Below are 23314 nucleotides of genomic sequence, written 5' to 3'. Positions count from 1 at the left end.
AGCACTCGTAGGCATAGAAGGATCCATAATTTGTTTTCAGTTTTGATGGAACGTTTATATGTAAATTGTCAGGTTGTCATGTGGTGACAATAACGCACATTCTTACAATTTCAGACACACACACACACACAAACTCCTGCTCCTCCTCCGTCTTTTCCTTATTTGATGTGCATTGTTCTAAATCAGGTAGCAGGCCTCTAAGTGTTTACAGTGATTGATCACAGTGTGAGTGTCTGGTATTTAGACATCGACTGCGCTCTCAGAATGCAGATTTTCGCTCTTGTTGCTACCTAATGGGATTTTTTCCACTCAGTCATCTTAATTGGCTCCTGCTCCTGCCCAAATTGGCACTGACGTTTTGCATATTTGTTTTGGGTCTTTTCAAGCCTGTTTAGAGTGATTGTCCAATTTGGTAAGTGTAAAAGATACCAAAATGAGTTCTCTTAAAGTATATCTGCAGTTCATGTTTAGTTAATTGCTCAGAAAATAAACAATGAACTGCTCTGTTATGTTTCAAAGAAACACTTTTGTCCGAGTTTTTGTTGTCCCATAAGGGGCAAACTGATTGAAACGCACCCCGCTGCTTCGTCATTTACAGCAATTTTCTTCTGAATGGGAGAAATTGGAGAGGTTTTAGAGTTGCTTCTTGAACTGCCTTTCTGAGACACACCGTGCAATACAACTACATTGGCATTCATCGGCAGCACAACAATGTGCCAAAAGCCCTAAATACTCAGCCCATCAGCAAGTACAATGAAAGGACATCTACATTCTGGACTGTGAATAGAATGAGCAATTTGAAGACATCATTTTGGTTTCTGCTCCCTTAGACACAATTTTTATAAAATAGTTTCAGGACTAAATTAACAATCAACACATTTCAAAACTCAGCAGTGGATTAATTGATTTGTCGCAACCCCAATTAAAACCTTGTATTTTTGAAAATGATGTGAAAGAGATCAAATGCTTTCATGCAATATCACTGTTGTGAGTATTAAAGCAATAGTGCAACATTTTGGGAAGGAAGCTTTATCACTTTCTTGCCAAGAATCAGGTGAGATGCTCAATACCAGTCTGTGTCTATGAAGCTAGTTAGTTATCTTAGCTTAGCATAGTGACTGGACACAGGGGGAAACTGCTAGCTCACCAATGTGTTCTCAATGTGTCATCCAGGAAATCACAGTTTCCTGCCAAGAAATACCTTTTACCTGTAGATAGAGCCAGGCTAGCTGTTTCTCCCTCTTTTTGATCCTCATGCTCAGCTAAGTTAATCATCATGCCATAATCACTGTACAGATGTGAGAGCGGTATTGATCTTCTCATCTAATGCTTGACAACAAAGCAAATACTTGTGTCTCTCAAAATGTAGAACTATTCCTTTAAAATGCAAGCCAGTTTGTGTTGCATTTGAAAATACCCAACTTTAGCAGTTGTTGTATCAAAATACAACCCTGAGGCCACTGAACAGAATAGGTTTGAAGCAACAAATATACTGCAACATTTTTCAAGAAGATCGTTTCATATTTCATAGGCATGGGAAAAACAAAGCAGCTTTGACATCAACTGAAATTCCTCCAACCAAACCAAACCAAAAGCATTCCTTTCCACACATCCCAACCACCACCTATAACTCAATATTTGATGCAGTGACACTCCCCTGACTCACCCTGTAACATCCTCTGACACCTTACTCCATCCATGAGGAACTAAGACCAGCAGTGAAGATTATTTGCTGAGTAGGACATTGTTTGGCGAGCAGGGGCAGTTCTTTTTTCTCCCTGCTCTTTCCTCTGACTGTTATAAATCCGGCCATGAGGGAACTGGCTACTGAGGAATATCAGACAATGTTTTGGCAAGCCCCGTCCCTCTGCCGTGGTATTGAAAACCATCTGCTTGAGTAAGTGAGCTGGTTGGGAAAGGGATGGATAGATGATGAAAAGACAGAAAGAAAGGAGAGAGGGAAAGAGAGAGAGAGAGGCCGCTGGTGGAATGGCACAGATTGGTGTGTGGGACATCCAAAGGCAATAGCAGTGTTATCTCCCTACTCCCAGACCTCGGTGTACTGCGGTATGAAACACAGATAGTGAGGATGCTGCCTATTAGAAACTACATGCTATGCAGGCGGAGAGGGATAAGCCATTATTCTGTATTTACATAGTTGTGGGAAGACTTGGACTAGCAATAGTGGGAATATTAAAAATGTCACAAGAGTTAGGACCTCCAGTGATTTAACAACACTTGATGATAGCATGTGTAGTATGATTGTGTATTTGAATATATACATATTCATACTAGTTTACAGATAGTTTAAAATAGAAGATAGCAATGTGACGTCATTTATATAGCAAGTTTTGCTAACTGCTTTCGTTTATTGTCCGATGTGGCCGAACAGACTTTGGAGCAGATGTTGCTCCAATACGTGTTTCTCATCATCAAACATTATGTTCTTTGCTGGAAAAAGCAATTCAAAACTCAAATACCCGTTAAATCAGCTCCTGTGGCATTCCCCTCCCTGTGGTTTCTGTGGTTGCCATAGTCACACGGCGAGCTGCTGCGCTGAGTTTAAAAAGTTGAACCATCATTAACTCTGAATGTAGCCTAAAAAGCTGTCAAACTCACAAAAAGCAGCAGGTGCCCTCCATGTCCCCGTCGCTGCTGTTGGGTTACGTGTTCCTGAGGTTTACTGCCGAGATTTGAACGACTATTGAAAGGATTGACGTGAACTTTCGTCCTCAGAGGATAAATCAATGACATTTTAGCTTCTATTGAAATATATGTAGTTGAAACAGATATCCATGCTTCCCATATGATCAGTCCTACTGAATTTGGTGATCCCCTCACTCTTCTCACTGTGACATTTTTAGTTTTGTTTGAATTTTAATCTAGAACCATCATTCGATCAAATTTTCACTTCATCCAGTACTCTGTTTTTTTGATTAGACACTAAACGAATGACATTCCCATCAACCTGAGTTGTACTTCGTTTTCAGTGCTAATAATCAAACGCTATGCTAACATCTAAACTAAAACAGTTACCATGATAAACGTCATACCTGTTCAACATCAGCGTGTTAGCTTTGTCATTGTGAGTGTGATGCTCGCTTGACTGTAGTCTTGCGTTAAGATGATTTTTTGGCCGTTTTCCTTTTACTACATACATTGACAGATACAGACAGGACAAGGAAAAGTATGGAGATAAAGAGTTGTATGGTATCTACCAAAAAGCCTTGACCGGAATTGAACAAATGTGTTGCAAATACATATTACGTGTACCATAGGTAATTTACACAATGATACATTTTTTGGCATCCAGAACAGAGCAGCACACTTATTTTATTTTACCCTCTTTTCCTTCCTTATCAAGGTCTCTTTCAATGCTCTTCGCTCAAAAACAGCTGGCCTCCAGCAGTTTAATTTCTCATCTTGCTACAGTGATGTAAAAGTGTTTTTTAGTACACTGTGACATTACTGTGGTATATAACTACAGGGGGAACAGAGCAGACTTTTGTACAGGTCCGTCAGTGATGCTCAGATGTGAAACACTGGGTGTCAGTATAGTAGCTTGTGCTTTAGTTGTGTTCATGTGTAGATTAAGGAGATTCACCTCATGGACATGGCATGAGAGTGGTCCATTAGTTGGTAGAGCCAGCAAGACATTTAGAATTTGTGCCTTTACTGTCTAAGAGTGAGTGAAAATGACAATATTTTATTTATTAAATAGATCAAATGACAATATTACCTCAATTTTAGGCTGGTTTTCGTCTGGCCAGCTGTAAAGTTGGCAACCTAACATCAATACACTGCGCTGGAAGAGCAAGGTTATGCTGTAGTTGACTTCTGATTTCATACAGCTCTCTAATTTGTCTTTTCTGTATGGGAGCAGGAACTAGAAGACCTCCCTCTTTATGCATACATTTTTTTTTTATTTCATTGAAACCCTCCTCAGGTATGACTATGATTGATTCAGCATTTATGCAGGAGTGCACAGAGGTGAAAAAGAAGAAGAGAGCCATTTTCTATCCATCCATCCTGGCGTAGAAAAGATTGACCCCTGGCACTCCATTCAGCGATAAAAGCCGCTGCTGTCTGTTGGCCAGCCCTTCTTTGCTTGGCGCATCACGTGTGTCCATGTGACAGGCCAATCAAGAAAATGGAGTGCGTTAATGGAGATGGAGATGGTCGGTCTCCCCTGCACGTTCGCGCGGTGCCTCTCATCATCTCACCTCCTAACATATTGTTTTAGCAAACCTAACTGCTGCCACCGGGGGCAGGATGGATGGAATCTTATAGTTAATAGGCTCTAAATCAAAGCCACGCCACGGATGGCAAATCAGAAAGCGGGAAAGCTGTCACCTAAGACCTCCGCTCAAGGTTACCATTTGGATTGTGGACAGAGGGAATTTGCTCTCTTACTTTCTGTCTCTATAGTGACAGTTGATACCTTTCGCTACTTTCTCTCCATTTCTGTTCCTCTGTCATCTCAATCTTTCTCCTGCTATCTCAGTTGTTCCCACACACACACCACACTGCACACTTTTCAACACTTTTACTTCACACAGGCTCTTTCTCCTGCTTCATCTTTCTATGTTTAATCCACTACTTTGCATGCCCTTTTCTCTCCACCTCCCGCTGTCTGTATCTCCGTCACTTTACTATCTCACTCATTCGCCCTCTCCCCGGCTGTCTCATTTCCCCCTTTTCTGTCTAGCTCTACAGTATTGCTTGTCGTGACTCTGCCTTTGTCTTTAATTCAGTCCCTCACCTTACCTGCCCTGCTGTCTGCCCTTCCCTCCGCTTCCCATTTTCTCCCCACCTTCCTTACATCTCTGTTTCTCTTTCTCTCTCTCAGAGCCAGTCAGAAGGTTTAATTAGCCTCCATTCATTTAGTGAAGGACACATGTACTTTCATAGGGGATCGACGATTGTCTGTCTGCTTCATTTATCCGTGAAGCTTTTGAATAGCTGGAGGCAGCAAGTAAAGAAGACCAAGGAAATGTGAATGCCACAGTAGTAGGCAGGTGCTGAGCTCTTATTTTGCAGGTTGGTGGGCGGTGCTCCATCCAAGGACATACGAGCCGAGTGAATGCCAATGCAAATCTATTGAATTCAATTTCAAATGCTCTTCGCAAAAGCACATGGCACAAAACATATCCAGGGGTGAACGTCCTCTTGTGCTCTAACAAACGCTGAATACAGTGAATGAATAATAAATTGGCAATGTCAAGGACTGTGGTGCTCGTCTCTCAAAAAGGGCCCACATTTGACCTGTACTATCAACAGGAACACGGCCCCGGAGCATATTACACAGCCGGGTTTGTTCGGTTCAACTTGTATTTGCATCGAATTGCATTTGGTTGCATCACATTATCAAGATTATTTTGTTTACCCTGGCAGTGTTGTGCATCTTCCGTCTGATGGTTTGGCATGCAGTTAAAAATCCAGGAATAGCTGTTGCTAGGGCAACAGCTAATATGGATCTAAATATGGAATCATGAGAGTGAGAAGGAAATACAAAGGACAATCTAATAAATCACATTCTTAAAGCTACACTAGCTGAGTTTTAATTACTAGGGTGCCTAAATCCTTCAAAACAAACCTGTTGAAACTCAGACCTGAAACAGCATTGGTTTATCAAATTGTTATGCTAGCATGTTAGCAAACAAGTGCCCAGTAACATCTGCAGTGGCCACAGAGCGACATTAGCATTAGCCAGTTAAAAACCAACCACACCTCAGATTTTTTGCAGCAATTCAGAAGTCTGGTGTCTATTGACAGCTGGTTCCCATGTTTAGAGAACCGATGTAGCTACATTCATGAAAAATATTAACAGAAATAGAGCTATACTGCTAGTTGTAAGTCAGCTGATAGAAATAGCCACGCTTAAATCAGCATTAAAGGTGATATATATGACATTCAGTGACATCAGCGAATGCAACTTTTACAAAACAAATTCAATGACACATATCGGTGACAGCTAGTGAGCTACCTTTGCCTCTTTAGCCACATTATGTACCCATAAAGTCGCTTTTGCACACAAAAGCCAGCTCCGAGTCAAGTTGGAGCCCATCACTCTTCTCCTCTATACATTGTGTGTGTGCCTGCCTGTGTGTAATGTGACTGAAAAAAAAGTATTTCCCTTGCGGGATTACAATAGTACAATTAAATTAAATAAATAAATTAGCAGCTCTGACCTTGTAGCTCACATGCACTAGCGCAGCCTTCAAGCTAACAAAAGAAAAAAACAGAAACCTTGGATTCTGGCACACACAGAGGGAATGTGACTTCATTCCCTGCTCTAGACATCATCACTCCAATATAGCTATATTAATGTATACATCTCATGTAGAACCGAGACCACCAAGTGCCATTAGTGGGACAGATATATCCCTCTACTGATGTATTGGGCAAGAAGCTAACTTATACACAGTGGTGGACTGAATGAATGAATTGAAAATAGCAATTTAGTCTAATCTAATAATTAGGCTTCTTGAGCATCCCGTTGGAGTCATATTTCTGGCCACCTGATGCCCGTTCAGTTACGTTTTAGCTCTTGTTTGGTTCACCTTTTGGGAAATTCCAGAAGACTCTAGTGTTTTGCTTTTTTGTCAGGGGTGCCCCCAGAATTTTAGAGGCATATTGTGCATATGCAAATCACTAGGGGAAGGAGAGCACTAAAACGAAGGGGAGAGGCGCCCAAGGTGGAGTGGCAGGCACTCACGTATAGGGGGCTAGTTGTGTGGCCCCCCGCCCGCACCATGCCATGGCTGTCTTAACCCCCACTTGGGGGCACTACTGCTTTTTGTGCCCAACATCTCAAAATAAATTGAAAAAAATGTTAATGTCTATGTTTTATTTTTCAGTGGATCTTTTGTAGGTGCTCGTACTTGTTTCAATGCCAAACTTTTTTTCTGCTAGTGTTTCATTTTTCAGTATTCAGGGTTGTTTTCAATGCCAAATCTTTACTGTCGCTGTTCTAGCCCCATACATATCACCCAGCCCTACTGCTTACCAATTCTAGTGACACATATACCTTAATTGATTCCAGGCTGGGAAATTAGGGACGTAAAACAGATCTGTGCCAAGCTGGAATCACATATTGGCTCAGTAGCTTTGATATGAAATACTGTAGATGAGCACTTCAGGAATTCAGTACACACAGTTTATAATTAAGAACACAAGTAAAGGGCTTCGACTTCAGTTTTGTGAGGACTGTGTGGGTATGTAACTGACATCTACTTCACTTAAGATGAGACAGCATACACCTTTATTAATCTGATTTTGGTGACCCAATATAAGTCCCAGCATGCCTCTGCCCAACTGAGCGGAAGATTAATCAGCCAGAATAATTTATGACTTAACTTCTGTAGTGGCATAATTCTCCATCTGCAGTGTTTATCTACAGAATATGAGATTTAAAGTATGCTCAAGCACAGGAATGGATTGGATGACCAGCAGCGGGCTGGAGAAAAGCAGCTAAGCCACTATGCGGAGAGCTTTACTTTCAATAGATTGAAAATCGAGTGGTGCAACCTTAAGTGCTTCAGCGCCCACCTCTCAAGGACCCTCTGCTTTTCGACCTCTGTCTACCTCTGATGAAGACAAATAGCCCTTTCCCACTGGCTGCATGGAAGCCTTTAGGAACCTTCTGTAGCGAGGAGAAACTGCATAAGGTGGTTCCCAGGATGGGGGAGACCCACCAGACACCACAATATACTGCAGGGGATGTCACGTACACATAGTTCCCTCACTAATCGAGGAAAGGCTTCAACCCTCAGGCCACTATCAGTTTGAATGCAATTGAAGTACCTGGCAGGATTACATTTCACTGTAACTGTACCTTATATGATTACATGTGACAACGTTGATTGATTGATTGATTGATTGATTGATTGATTGATTGATTGACTGATTCATTGAGTGTTCTCCCTGGAAGAACGGTAGCATCCATCCTTACAGCAAGTGCCTCAAAGTGGCATGTTTACGTTGACAACACCCTGTTGCAGTAATTATGATGGTAGCAAAGGAGAAAGTCAAGGAATGTTGAATATCAGACTTTGACACAGGGGAGACAGTTTTTTTGTTCCTGTTACAAGGCTGACCACAATCGTTCCCTAATCCTGTTTATTATTTTGACCATGATGACAAAGCTTCCCTAAACCTTTAACATTTATTTTAGCCCAAATCACGATCTTTCCCTTAACCTAACATAGTCATTTTTGTGTCTAAAACTACACTAACCTAAGTTGTCATCCTACTGACAGGTGCGTCAGATGTGTCATTCTAGAGGTCTTGAACAAACAACATGTTTTTGTTTAAAGCTGGATCATTTTTCTAAGAAACCGGCACACTACATGTTAATAACTACATGTTAATGTCTCTTACGGCTAATTAAAAATTAATGAAAGCCAAAGTCAATTATGGCCCTCTCTTAAGAAGGTACGGACATAATGAATATGTGTATCAATGAATATGAAAAGTTCAATGTTTGCGACTAGATAATCAGAAAATTGTCAACAAATTACAGCTTTTTTCTGAACATTTAATTAACATCAGCCTCTACTTTCTTTTCATCCTTTCTGCCTGTAGCGTTCCTTCACACATTTCTGTTTACAGCAGTCGTCTCCCAATTGTCAAGTCAAGTTTATTTATGTAGCACATTTCACACGACTCAATGTGCTTAAAGATACAAATGAAAAGTAAACACCATACATTGGCAACATTGTATTCCATTCAGTGTAATACAACAAAAACAATAAAAACAGATGTGATAGAAAAAACATATTTAAAAACATAAAAAAAATGTAATGAGAAGGTAACAATAAAAAGAAATCAGATAAAAAGGCGTTATTATAATTAACAGGGAATAATAATAATGATAGTAGCAACAAAAACAACAACGACAATAATGATAATGATAATAATGTTAACCAATCATTTAACCAACAAACCACAGCAATTCATCATAGAAGTCCAAGAAGCATTGTGTAATGGTTTAGTTTAGTCTATTAAATGTCTTTATATAAAATACCCCGCAAAGAAAAAAGACTGAACTAAATCAACTCAAAAACAAGGAAAGAGGCTTTGTACCAGATTTAGCGACGAGCTACTTTCCATCCATTGTCCCTGGGCAGGTGCAAGGAAACAACAAATCCACTACAAATGAACCAACAACCTTGTATTTGCATGTACTTTAAAGATTTTGCGAGATAGTTCAGAGTACATGTGTAAAAGTGTTCCAGCCAATGTCAATAAAGATCTACCTCAACAGATGTTAAAACTTTATATATTAAATTCGTTGATGAAGCTGTGGGAGCGTCACTCAGCTAAAGAGGTTTGAAAAAATTAAAAGAAAATCCAAATTGATCACCAGGCTTGAACTTGATGTATGAGGCTTGAGCTATCAATGCAGAATACTGATGAAAAATATCGTTTGATCTGCACTAGAGCGTGTCTGTAATCTCCTGACAAATATTTTACTGACTTGTATGTGAAGGTCTATTAATATCTATGACATAATTGAACCTGTGCTGACCTTTGAATGTGAAGGGTTAAATCTGAAAATGATTCTCAGACTTTGCACTTACAGATTCAGCTGATAGAAATGTGACAGCAGTCCACATCTAACCCAGCTTTGTTCTCCCCCTCTCTCCTTCTCTCTCCCTTCCTTTCAGATATTGATGAGTGCGCCGAAGGGAAGCACTACTGCAGGGAGAACACCATGTGCGTTAACACCCCGGGCTCCTTCATGTGCATCTGCCATACGGGCTACATCAGGATCGATGACTATTCCTGCACAGGTGAGTTCCTCTGCTGGCCTTTTTGACAGGCTGGAATCAAGTGGAGCAGGCACTGATTTTACTCCGGCTTTGAGAGCTTCAGCTTCCAAAGCAACCATTTTGTGTGGCGGTTGCTAGTAGGCTTGAAGTAGCACTATTATTGAGGAGGATGTTGTTGTGTGAGTGATGAGACTCGGAGAGGCATGTGGATATGAAGAGGATGTCTTCTTTGCTGGTTCCTACTGCAGGAGCATTTCAGGAGAAGCACTGAAATACCTACAGTAGGTTATTGCCAGTTACGAATGATTTAATTTGCATCTTTAGTCATCGACTGGAGGATGGGATTTGATTTCATTATGATAAATTGCTGCAGCCAAGAGAGGCACAGACTTCCAGAGACAGAGCGAGGAAGAGGCAGCCAGACGTTCAGATATAAACGTAGTGAGTTATCAGTGTCAGGGTGCAGTGTGAGGCAGAATGAGGAAGATTTTTAATAGAAAATCATGTCATAACAGAGAAACATAGTGATCATACAACACCTGTAACACACACTGTAGACCTACGCAAAGTGCTACACCTCCTCACCGCCCTTTTTCTGTTAGTCATATTCCAGACGGTGCCTGGTTAGACACACCGGGCTGTGAATCTGTCACCCTGCAATTACGAACAGTCTGTTCATTTAATATGCGAAGGGATTAATGTCTCAGTTTGATTTGCTCTTATTGGTTTTGCTCTGATTACTAGCACCACATTAAACTGAGAGACGCACACGCAGAAATCAATACCAGACCTACTACTTTATTATTCAGCACAAGCTGGCAGTAAAGAAAAGATGGAACACTGAGAGAAGTGTCGAATCAATTTTGGTTTGTTTGCTTTGTGGGGATTTCAAGCCACATCTATGGTATCTCCCTGCTTTGTTAAAACTTTAGATTTTCCAAACTCCATAATTACACATTATTTATTCTACCAGGAAACTTCACTATGACTCTCTAAACTTTCTGTGATTGTGAGACAAGCTTGTTATTTCTTTTATCCTTTGAAAATGAACTGAAAATAAAATAAGATTATCGTCAGGCCTCTTTGGAAATGCCAAAATGTCTGCGGACTTTCAGCCTTGTTTGTGTGTGTGTGTGTGTGTGTGTGTGTGTGTGTGTGTGTGTGTGTGTGTGTGTGTGTGTGTGTGTGTGCGCGCGCGCAGTCTTCGTCTGGTGTGTGAATGTACTCTGTGCATGTGTGTGATAAGGAGAAAGAAAATCACTGAGAACCTGAGAAACAGAGAGACTGTGAGACTGTGAGTGGAGGCGGCAGACCCATTTGTTCCTGATCAAAGTTGAAATCAAAGTCAATTTCAAAAGCAAACCAAATCAATCTAAAGAGATTGTGTGGATGATTCGCAGTCTTTGTTCTCTGTCTGTGTTGTGGGTGATGGTGATAGTAGCCCTGCTTGTTCATAATAGCTTCTTCCACCATAGTTTGTCTTCAGGTTGAGACACATTTTCATAAGTACTTGAGAAAAGATTCTATTACATCATCCTGACCGATCAGACTGTGTGGAGAAAAGAAAATCTAATTATAAAGCTTCATTTCCTCAGTGATACCTTAAAAAAGTAGCCATGTTTGCATTTAGCCACAACAAAGATATAAACGATACGATGGAAACATTTTGTTGATAAGTAAATGAGTAAACTTCCTATCTGTATGAAAAATAAAGCAATCACATGGCACTGCTTTAAGAACAGAGAGCCCACGTCCTAAAATAGGCGCAGCACGGGAAACAAAGGTCCCAGGGCGGACTGGAACCTTGAATATTGTGATTCATCTTAACCTCTTAGCCATGGGAGTGTCCAGATTATGTATATCCAATCAATCAATCAATCAATCAATCAATCAATCAATCAATCAATCAATCAATCAATCAATCAATCAGTCAATCAAGGGAGGGGAATAAGGATTTAGAGACTAATGCACACCACTTTCAATAAAATGAGTAGTTAAGATGATAAAAGATAAAGCATAAATAATAAATACAAGCAATAAAAGTAACAATGAAGATAAAAAATAAAACATTACGCTTAAAAATGGAAAAATGTTAATGAAGTCAAATACAATAATAATAATAATAATAATAATAAACAGTAAAACATAGTTAAATTAAAAAAACAAATAATTAAAATAAGTAAAAACATTTAAATTTTAAGTTTATGTAAAAGTATCAATATTTCCAGCTCCTCTCAAATCACTCACAAAACCTATCAACAGGTGTGTTGCATGAAAAACTCACTGCACAATCACTTGTTCTCACTTTATTCACCTCATCAGATACAGTTTACATACCTTATTAATTAATTTTTGAACTTTTACTCCTCAGAACTTCATTACCTTAAATACATATAGACAGACTTTATGGATTTCTTACTGATAAAGGTCTGAGGACTACAAGTGTTCAACAGTGTGCAGGCTTTCTTGGTTTTATCACAATAAACTTATAGGGTAATAGTATCCTTTCTCTCAACATGATTTTTCTTTTATATTTTTGGCTTTATGTTTTATAGAATAGTATAGAAAGTATATATAAAGTATATATAAAGATGAGAGCGATAAGTACAACATGCATCAATAGGAGCCCCAGCTGTAACCGAGCCGGGGATGTAAGCATTTGGCAACCAAAATCTGCTATTTGGGAGTTGTATTTTAATGACAGGAGTAACTGATGCTGCAGAAACACAGGAGTTTTAAAGGAGTATTGTAAAGTCACTCGTAGTGCAGTGTCTATTCAGAGTTATCGCTCTGTTATAAAAGCAGGACCACACATGGAGAGAAGTCCATAAAACAAATCTGAGTCAGTAATCCCTCCATAATGTAATGTCTCTGTCCTTCATCTAGAATAACACGATGTCATTCCACAGTGATGAGTGGCAGATCCGCCTCATTCTTCAGCAGTTGTTTGCAGCTTGTGAAACACGACTCTAAGTAGCTCCCTGCGTGCATCATCTCCGAGGAGGCGGCAACATGCTGCATTTCCTCAGTGTCAGTAATTAAAAAAGCAATTTGCACCAATGCAAACTAACTCAGCAGCAGCAGAGTACGCACGCCTGAGGATCTAGGCCTGCAGCCTTCCTACCGTGCCATTGGAGTTTGAAATAAAGCCATATGACTCAGCATCACAACGCACACCCGGTGAAAACTCCCATTTCCTGCTCCTTTGTGGCCCCCCTGAGGAGTTTGTCTCTTCCCCTGTCAGTGGAAATCAGGAAATAACAGAGCAGAGTTTAGGATTTTATGAACAAGCTTCTGCAAGGCATAAACAAGTTAGAAGTGAAATTGAGGAATCGTTTTTTTAACAAATGCACATTCATCTCGTTTCAGGTGCTCCTGTGATTTATTTAGGGAAAGAAACCTCCTTCCTCACTCAGGCTTTTTCTTTTTTTTTTTTTACATTTTGTCTTTGGACAGCCACTGCGCCTTATGTGATTTCACTCACCGTGTTTTCTCTAATCTTCTGAGCTGCGGGCAAGTTTTATTGTTTTACTCATTTGTCTTTCTTCCACTGTGCGCTCATTCCCCAGATTCACAATGAAGATTAATACCACCAAACCCAGTGGATTAAATTGTGTCACTATATTTTATGTAGCTTCCTATTAAAATGCCTTCAAGTCGCTGTAGTGGAATACGCGGCTATGCGTCGCCTTATAAAAGTCAATTTGTGTGATTAAACCAAGGCTTATGCAGAGGCTTGATGTAATGACTTTTTCCCTGCTTCAGTCAAATTACCGTCCTAATCTCCCCACTGAGTTATTGGACTATCAGCTCCCACACATCCACCATCAGCGAGAGCCTGATACTGAACACAATCACGGCTATAGGCGCATACAACCTCTTAGCCTATATTAGAAAGATGAATTGCAGCAAAATTAGGTGTAACATTCATTTTCCTTGAATGAAGAAATTAATGAAAGCTGGAAAACACACCAGGTGCTTCTGATTCTGCGTTTTGATACGCTGAGTTTAGTGTCACCTCTCCAGTCCTAGTTTCAGTGCACTGACAATAAAAGTAGGAGCTAGTGGCTGCAGGAATCTACTGCGTATTAATAGCAATTGAACATCTGCTTATGTTTGCAAAGAGTCCAAAGGGAGTGCTGATTCCTCTAAGTTGCCCACAGAAGAAATATCACAGCTGTGAAAGGAAACATTAACCCCCCCACACCCCTCCCACCCCTGCAGTACCTATTGACATTGTACATTTGCATGATGTACGAGCGTCTTCATCATCCTCAATTGCTTTCACCAATTAATGAATCGCCAACTCAGCAGAAACAATGTCCCGGTATTGATAGCCATATTTTTCACATGAATTACAGTGTCGTATGTGAACGAGCCTGCCTGGTAAAGAGGATTAAGTTGACCGTAGTTCATTTCATGGCTCAGTGTTTATGTGCAGAATAGTGGATTAAAGGACTGATCCGCAGATTTAAGCCCGGACGAAACAGCATGGATCCTTGGTAATATTTCTCCTCGGCTTGTCAGGGGGTCAGCGAGCTCAGACAGAAGTCTGTATTTTACATCAAGACCACCTGCAGCGAGGGAGGTCGCAGGTTCACATCCCAGCTGGTGGTTGACTGGAACATGTGAACTTCATGTACTTGTTTAAATGAAATATGTACAACCGGGTGTCCTGACACAGCCCAGGCACAGTCTCCAGCGGAGCTTTCAGCAAAAGAAACATCCACAACTTTCTTGTGTCCCTTCCTTTGACTATCACTATATCCTTGATCTTGAAGGTCAAGATTCCTCTTCTTTCTTCCCCTCTACTGTTCGTCTTTTCCCCAAAGTGCCTGAGGTGCTCCTCGCTCTGTGAGATTAGCAGCTAATCCATGAAAGGTAGCGGATTGGCTGTGCTCTCCCTTTGAATGTTATTAAAGAAGGCTATCCTGAGGTGTGCGTGTGCTAGGCGTACATGTGCATGCGCTTGTGCCCGAGGTGTGTATGCAGGGTGTGTGTCCTTGTTCTAATCCTATGATAACCAGACCCGGGGCTCCTGAGGCAGAGGAACGGAAGGAGGGCTGGGCGGAGAAGGGGAGGAAGGGATGGACAGGGGCCAAAGGTGGAGCAGGGGGTCTGACAACCACAGAGATCAGAAAAGATGACTTTGAGCCTGACGACTCAAAGGGTCTGGCTGCTTGGGGGATTTGGATAAGAACGTTTTTGCCTCTTTTCTGTGAAATCCAAGAATTCTACCTGAATATATAGGAACCTCACGGCAGTTGGACTCATAAGACTTAAAATGCGGCTGATTGGGGAAGCCAATGGTGTGTTTGGCATTTTAGAGGTGCCCTATGGAGTTTTCTTCTAGACAAACAAAAGTTATGTTTACTTTAATTTGCAAAGCCAATGTTTGAGAAAAAACCCTACATTTTCCTTGCCTGAGCAATGCCACATTGTGCTACTAGTGGTTTAAAACTCCACAGGGTACCTTTAAGTTTCTTACTGATGTCATAGAAGCTGATACCTTTGAATAATAACTCTGTTTTTTTAGCCTAGAGCTGATCATAAATCTACCATTATCTCCTTTGCTTTTTGACCCAGGGAGGATTTCGACAAAGGCTCGCTTTTGTTTTGCTGAAACATTCAAAGCAGCTATAATCAATATTCTAACAATAACAATCTATCAAATGACAATGTGAAAGGCATTGGTTATAGTGATGGACCAACGGAGAATAATTACCTTAGTCTGCAGCTCCTCTCTGCTTTACGGCGCTTTAAAGTGAGTTTCAGCTCATTGTTTGGCTGTCTGGCCTGCAGCTTTACTTTTTTCATTCACTCTCGCCACTGTCATTGCTGCATTTTCAGACACAGCAGGTGGCAGTTTTCAGTGAAAAAAAAAATCCTCTAAAAACCCTTTGCACCCTACCTGCTGAGCACCAAACAGCAGACAGCAGTTAGCAACTAGCTCATGAAAATAATAGAGCATTAGAGCAGCTATAGAGCCAGACAAATCCTTTAGAAGCTGACAAAAAAATAACTTTGCCAGGTGGCCAGAAATATGGGTCCAAATAGTCAAGTTCACCATCAACTTAGAGGCTGTTCAGACCTGGTATCGACATGCATTCTGAGTGATATGATCACAAGTGGACAGCTTTAAGTACAGGTGTGAACACCCCCAAGAAGCATTGAGGAAGCAACTGAGATCTGATCACTCAGACCACATTTGGAGGCTCTCCTAACCTGCAAATGTTAGCAGCAGATGTTTGAGAATGAACTGTCCCCACGCAAGTCCCCAGAAAAAATGCAAAATTGTTTAAACTTTGTGAAACACTGCCTACAACAAATTCTAAACTAGTTGGACCTTTTTGTTAATTCGGCAAATGTTATACATGAAGATATTTCTTTTTTTGTGTTGCAATGATGGAGGTGTATATTTGCATATAGAGCGGGGAAGTCAGATCCAATCGCAAGAGGTCACTCCAGAAGCTTGTGTGAATTGACGGGCTTAAAGCTGTCCATTTGTGATTGGATAACTCAGAACAAATACTAAAACCAATGGTAATATGTCAAACGCTGCCCCCAAGTGGCCAAAAAGATCAGTTCCTGCAGGTGTAATTACGTCCAGAAGTTGTGGTTCCACATCCCTTTGTCGTCCTCTCTTATCCTTGTGTTTGTGCGGGAAGAACAATACCATTCCTCCTGAAATCCAACTTTTGGCCCACAGAGGACAAGTAAACAACAGCTTTGTTTGCTACATACAATAATTATCCAAATTAACGTGTTTATAATTTGCTGGTGCTAAACAGTGCACCTTTGATACATTGAGGGAATTAATCTACAGTACGGAGCACGTTAGAGGTATAAATAAAGCATTTATACTGGCTTTAAGTAAACATTTGTCCAAGCAATCCGTGCTGCAGTGTGTTACTACTGGCTCACTCTTTGGGTTTCGCTTTTTTCCATCCCCTTTGTGACCCTTGCAGACGAATCCTGCCCGACATATGTATCATGAGATCAACCTCCTCTCAGGCCTGTAAATGCTGAAGTTTAAGTCGAGGCTACAGTGTTTTGAGGAGAGCAGCCCGAGGTCAGACCTCGCAGGGGCTGGTGTTGTTTTGGCAAAAGGTGGAGGGAGTCAAGCGGGAGGAGAATCGGCCAGCTTGAGAGAGATCCCAAGTGACAGGCTGTACATAATTGATTGTTTTTCTGTCTACAGCCTGAGCAGGAGCAGTCAGCGAGGAAATACCTATCTCTCTCTCTCACACACACACACACGCACATGCACACACATGTTAGGGATTTAGCTGGTGATTAAATTTAGAGTCTCTTACACAGAGTGCAGTAGTGTAATAAGCCTAAATTTCTAAATAACCCAATTTACAAGTAACCAGTACTAAACTCAAGGGGTCACGGTGATAATAAACACCCTGCACACACACACATGCATGAAGCACCTGGTGGCTCTGTCTGTTCAGACTGACGGCTGGCTGTTCTCTGCTCGGGCAGATGTGACCTTGAGAAAAAAAGCCTTATTCTCTTTTATCCCTCGTGTGCTCGTATTACTGTTTTTATATGCCTATGAGCAGACTTTAATTCTGCCCAACAGCAGGTGTGTGCGTGGTGTAGCAACGAGAGCAGAGCAGCCGGCCCTTCTAAGTGCCCTTCAATCCATCTCACACACACATGCACACATACATCATACCCTCGATGGAGGAGCTCATCACAATGTCACTTTCAATTTGGATGAGCCCACGGTCTGTTCAGGAGATATAATGGATTGGATGATGGCAGGGAAATGGATGACGCGGCTCAGGTCTCCTGCAACAAGCATTCACATTTCTGATCCTCTCACTCTCCAGGTGCCATCTTTCAATCCTCACACCTCACTGTCTTTCACAATTGCATGCATTTTAAACACCACAAGATGTGGGAAAATACCAATAAGTAGGTGCCACACACAAAAATGTTGTATCTCTGTTGCTGAGGGAGTATCCCGAGATCTGCTTAATGTCTGAACAAAATGTTTGAGAGGAAACAGTGGAAAGAAATACATTTATTTCCATCCCCAGCCAGGCTCAGTGTGGCCCAGACTTTCACTAGAATTTCTTGAAACAAACTATTGCCCCCAGATTAGCACTAGAGTCTCAGTGTTTTCTAAGAGCCTTAACCTTTTCTGAGAGATTTAGTTGACTGCTTGTCCTTTCAGCAGCCTTTGAAAGTTCTCTCTTCACTATAAACGAATGATAATACGAAATGAAAAAAAGTTGTCTGGCTAAATTACTGAATGTTCTGCAAACTCTGAAGCTGGAGAGCGAACTCTCTTGCCAGAAGACGGATCGTTATTTTGTTTTGCTTCCTTTTGGGTCACGGTGGGATATAGACTTGTTAAATGTGGAAAAGCAGATTTCAGAAGGTTAAAGCAAGTCCATAAAGTTTTCTGTGCTTAAGTCGATGTAGTGCCTGGTAAGCAAGTGCTTATCAGAAAGCAATATTTATGTGAATCTCCAAAAAGACGATAGATGAGTATTCTTCTTTTGTGTGTCTCGGAGGGATAAAGATCTGCCTTTGTGTTCAGGGGCAGATGAAGGGTGTGCATTAAAATGCCTGTTCATACAGCTGGGGCAGGTTCTTACATGGTCCACAGTTCTTTTACTGTTTGGTTTCAGTACTATGCCAGCAGTGGATGAGATTTTCAATTGATTTTGCAGTTAGGGTATCTTGCAGCAGGGGTTAGAAATAAAAACATCTCACCATGTAAACAAACATGGAGGCCCCAGAGGAGAAGACTGGAAGGGTTCAATATGTCAGCACAGGGCAATGACTGACAGTTTATAGGGGATAAACATTAATCATTAGTGCAAAAGGTTTGTTTACGCAGCGGTGTAGTTGGTCAAACTGGTGGTAACGGACCAAAATGGAGAGTTATTAAAAAAGAGCATAAAACAGGCTATAAACTAGTCATATCATGCATCTTTATGACAGCTAAACATCATGTTATTTCAGATCCAGCAGCCTCCACAGACATTACATTCATCTGAGCTCACAGTAGAAACTCTGATTGTAAAAAATAAGAACACTTCTCCCCTGCAGCTTCAGATTGTCTCATTTACAGCATTTAATTTCTGAAGAGGCCTATTTATTTTGTTCCCTTCTGTAAAAGGTACAAAAAATCTTCCTTTATAAAGGTGAGACAAGATGAGGGCTGTATTATGACAAGAAGATAACTTTAAAAATGATGTTTTATCCACCATTTGTAACCTGTAGCCTTGATTGTCTATTGATGTTATGACTTGGGTTGAATTATTCACCCAGCATGAAGTTATTAAAATACCAAAATAAAAAGACACTAAACACTTTCAGTTCAGTTAGAAACACATTACTCCACGGAGACACATAAAAATGTACTTCATGGTTAAAAAAACACTTTTGATTACTCCCATAAATGTGCCCGCAGGGGCTTACAGTAGACAGTATCTGACTTTATGGTTCCATTAACATCATTTTAATTATTTTTACACCACTGACCTAATATTTTAATTTTGTTATTTTTGGTAACTCGTCTCTCCGTCGCTCAATCTTGATTGTCCTGTATATAAGAAGACTTTACACACTTTCTGTCCTATTATTCTCTTGCGACAGCTGTCAAACCTGTTTTCTGCTCTACTAAACACTACATTTGTGGTGTTTTTTTTTCGTGTGATATCATTACAATAGCTTGAGATCATTTTCCAGGCCTTTATTACATTTTATTTTGCAGCCTCAGTCTGCTCTTCAGATAGAGGGGAAGAGATTTGTTTGCCAGTTGGATACAGTTTGTTGTCATGGGCTGTAGCCATTAGTCAAGCTTGTCAGTGGGATATTCATAACAAACCATATCACTAACTCCACAGCAGCAATAGCAGCAGCAGCAGCAGCAGCAGCAGCAGCAGCGACGGTTCTGAGGGGACATTTCACTAATGCTTGTGTGAAACTTACGGAAGATATTTCTCTTGGTACTTAACAGCCAGTTGTGCCAATTTATAACACTCAAACAAGCCGCCAGTGGCTTATGAATGCAAAAACAAGACACTAGGCAGCACCTTGTTAATGTAAACATGTATATGTAAATGAAGTGAGCTTATTTTCAGTTAGTATAAAACTCCGAGGCTGTTCCATCCGTCATATTGTGCCAAAAATTAACAACAAATTGCAGCAAAACATCTGAAAAAAATTCATGTGACAGATCATGATGGGAGATGGAGAATTAGCTCGTCCTCCAACCGGCTGCTTGTCACTGATGTCTTATTAGTGGACTCGCAGCTGTCTAACTATCAAGTCGTTTAATCCAAGACTGAGTTTAAAATCTCTTTTTCTTGATGGTAAGTAAAAGAAATTACCAGCTGGATGCCATCATTCCTCGTGTTTACAATGAAAATAAACATTGGTTTTTCTTTAATCAACATGTTGTTTTCTTGATAGTAGTTGTGATGTTTGCAGATGTGGGGATGATATTGTCTGCACTGTTATGTCGCTGCTGCTTTTTTTCCCCACCTGTTTAAAAAAAGAAGTGTAATAAAAATGTAAATGAGACTACAAATTGGTTTGCAGTGACATCTGATGTGTTTTTCTTTTGTTTTCAGAGCATGACGAGTGCCTTAGTGGGCTTCACAACTGTGATGAGAACGCCCTGTGCTTTAACATGGTCGGAGGCCACAGCTGCTCCTGTAAGCCGGGCTACACTGGCAATGGGACAGTCTGCAAAGGTAAGCACTGCCATGTCAAATTCAGTCAGCAATTATTTATAAGAATCAAGTTCATGAAGCCAGATATTGTCTATATGTCTCAAATTGTCTTTGTACTGTTTTCAATTGAGTACATGACGAAAAGGATTTGCAAACCATTGCATTTTGTTTTTATTTATGTTTAACTCAGCCTCACAACTTTTTTGGAATCAGGGTTGTAAATAACTTTAACGATAACTGCTCATGATAACAAACACAGAATTTTTTCCTCTGCCAAAGGTTCCACGGATAACATCTAACACAAAAAGCACAGCTCAAGTTATTCAGAAGTTGTACCTTTTGCTAAAAAAGTGTACAATTGTGGATATGTCATAGCACTGTTGGGGGGAACCATAAACCAAAAAGTTTCTCAATTCCTGAAGGAGACACCAAAGGCGCTCCCAAAAGTACTGTTGTATTAAACATATATACAGAAACACTGATGACTACTATTAAACTATGCTGGATAATTGAAAGTAAATAATTTTAGGGTTGTACCAGCATCTTCAGCTGCCAAGTACCATTATTATAGTGATGCACAAGATTCAATCTGAGGTGATGGACCGAAAAAATGCAGCCAAGTTATAAGTGTAAATGTGCTTTCTTCTGTTGGGTGGGAGAAGTAAATCAAAGTGTTAGACACATATTAACTTTTGCAACATAGCTACTTACTAATGGTCAGCCACCACCAACAACACACTCCAGGAGACTGTCCATCAGACACTGTTAACAGTGTCGATGTGACACGTGAAGGTGAGGGATTGGTAGGCAGCGGACTAAACCACTGTGAGGCATATAAAGGGGGAATCCAATCTTTAAAAACTTAAAGACACATTGTTTTGAGCCTAGAAATAGCACAAGTGCTTTCAATGCACATTATTGTATTATTATTTGAATTATATGTTTACAATTATATATGCTATTATATATGCTATGCTAGACAACTCTGTTTTTCCAAGGAAGAGGGACTTTGGATCCCCCCCGTCCCCACAGTAATTTCCCCGTATGAAAGTCCTTAAATTATTATATACTGAGTAATAAAATATGAAACCGACTTCATCTTCAAACAGTTTTCTCTCTTCAGGGAGACCATTAAAACAACTGTAATGTACTTGAACATTTAATTAAATTCTGCTTCACAAAACTCTGTACACACTATCTTTTTTAATTTTTTTTTATCAGACAATATGTTAATACGCAATTTAGGTTTTGTAACATCAATGGCCTACCTTCCCTTCCACTTAAGGAACACTCGTCATGAATATTACTCTGTAATCTGTTTTGAAAGATTAATCAATCAAACAAAATTCACACTCATTCACAGATGTCAATGCAAAATGTCCCATTTAGAGATATTTTATAGCGAGCTGTTCTGCAGGCATAGTCACACGTCTGCTTCAAAGTCGAATCATCTCACATTCATTTGCTGCTGTTTCCATATTACCACCATGTAAACTGTAATGTGGTTATACTCTCACGGGCACCTACTGCGAAGCCTTCTGTGACCCAGGTTTAATGAGTGTTTCTCTTTGTCTGCTGTTCTATTTGTACTCTATGCTCTTACTAGAAAATTGACTTGACCTTACCTGGTTAATCAATCCCTTGATTAGAAATCTATTTAAAGGGGAGCTGCAGTGATTTTACTCATGAGGATCAGTTAAGTCATCATGGGGAGGTCAACCCATCCTGTGGTTTTATAATGTCTTCTGTGGCTGTGGAGGAGCTGTAAGTGTTATTTGTTGAAGAGCTCTATATTGTTATAGTGTGTTTGCTCAGTAACCCATAGCTCTCCTCCCCCTATAAGTGTGGATATGAGGAAATATTGAAATGTTCATCACAATTTCATAAAGCCAGTTGCTTCTTTTCCCCAATCAAAAGGCCAGAGAATACAGTTTTCTATCGAATAAGACAAAAGAAGCAAATGAAAAACAAAAATGGACTAATCAGATACCAGAATAGTTGTTGATTATCTTTGTCAACCAATTTATTAATCAACTAATCGTTACAGCTCCAAAAATAGCCCTGATGACATAATAGTGATGTTATCTGGGTTTTCCTGGGTTTGGAGGGTTTGAAGAAAGATGATTTTGGTTGTATAGTTGACCCAAATTCGTCAAAAAGAGATATCTCAGTCCTATTGGGATTTGAGCAGCCCTTTAACAGTTTAAAGCACTGCGCTGTACAGCTATTGGACGGGGCCCCTTTTGTTTTTAATTCTCTATTCTTGCGACGCAGATTTGTGCACATATTTCATTTATTTCCATTGCATTCTGTCAACTTCAATGACTTCTCTCTGTTTTGGGGACACATTAACTAACAGCATACGCATGGATAATGAACATTTCTGAATTAACCTTGGTGAGATCCATTAATCACTCGAAATAATATCGTGAGAGCCTGTAATGAATCACATCACCAAATTAGCTCTTATTCTGTATGCAAATACATATGCTGCTGCTGGTCTAATTACATAGTTAATGCTCGTTAATCTTAGTGAGTAATAGCTCTTCTCCTCTGGTCTACCTCTAGCTATGTGTGACGGATTGTGCCAGAACGGAGGAACCTGCGTCTCACCTAACAACTGCGTTTGCCAGCAAGGATTTACTGGGAAGCGATGCGAGACAGGTAAGAGTTCATTTTGGTTCCCCGCCTACGTTTCTCTCCTCAGAAATAGCTCAAGGAAGAATTTAGGGGAAGAAGAAACAGGAAGAAGAGGTGACGTGAAGTGCTTTGCTCTCCTCAGATCTAGTAGTAAAGGACAAACAGAAAGATGAGGGGAGATTTCCGTAGAAA

General features: G+C 40.4%; 1 protein-coding gene across 2 annotated transcripts in view; it reads left to right on the top strand.

The window, feature by feature from the left end:
- Window positions 1–23314, top strand: part of nell2a (neural EGFL like 2a) — an 87222-nt gene that overhangs the window by 36835 nt on the left and 27073 nt on the right. For both annotated transcript variants that reach the window (XM_073472447.1, XM_073472448.1), the window contains exons 13-15: window positions 9672–9797; window positions 20381–20503; window positions 23051–23146. In XM_073472447.1, coding sequence (XP_073328548.1) covers window positions 9672–9797; window positions 20381–20503; window positions 23051–23146 — 345 coding nt within the window. The remainder of the gene's footprint in view (window positions 1–9671; window positions 9798–20380; window positions 20504–23050; window positions 23147–23314) is intronic.

This window comes from Pagrus major, chromosome 8 (genome assembly GCF_040436345.1).
Source record: "Pagrus major chromosome 8, Pma_NU_1.0".
NCBI classification, from domain to species: Eukaryota; Metazoa; Chordata; class Actinopteri; order Spariformes; family Sparidae; genus Pagrus; species Pagrus major.
The sequence above is the reverse complement of the archived record's forward strand: the minus strand, read 5'-3'. Positions and strand labels throughout refer to the sequence as shown.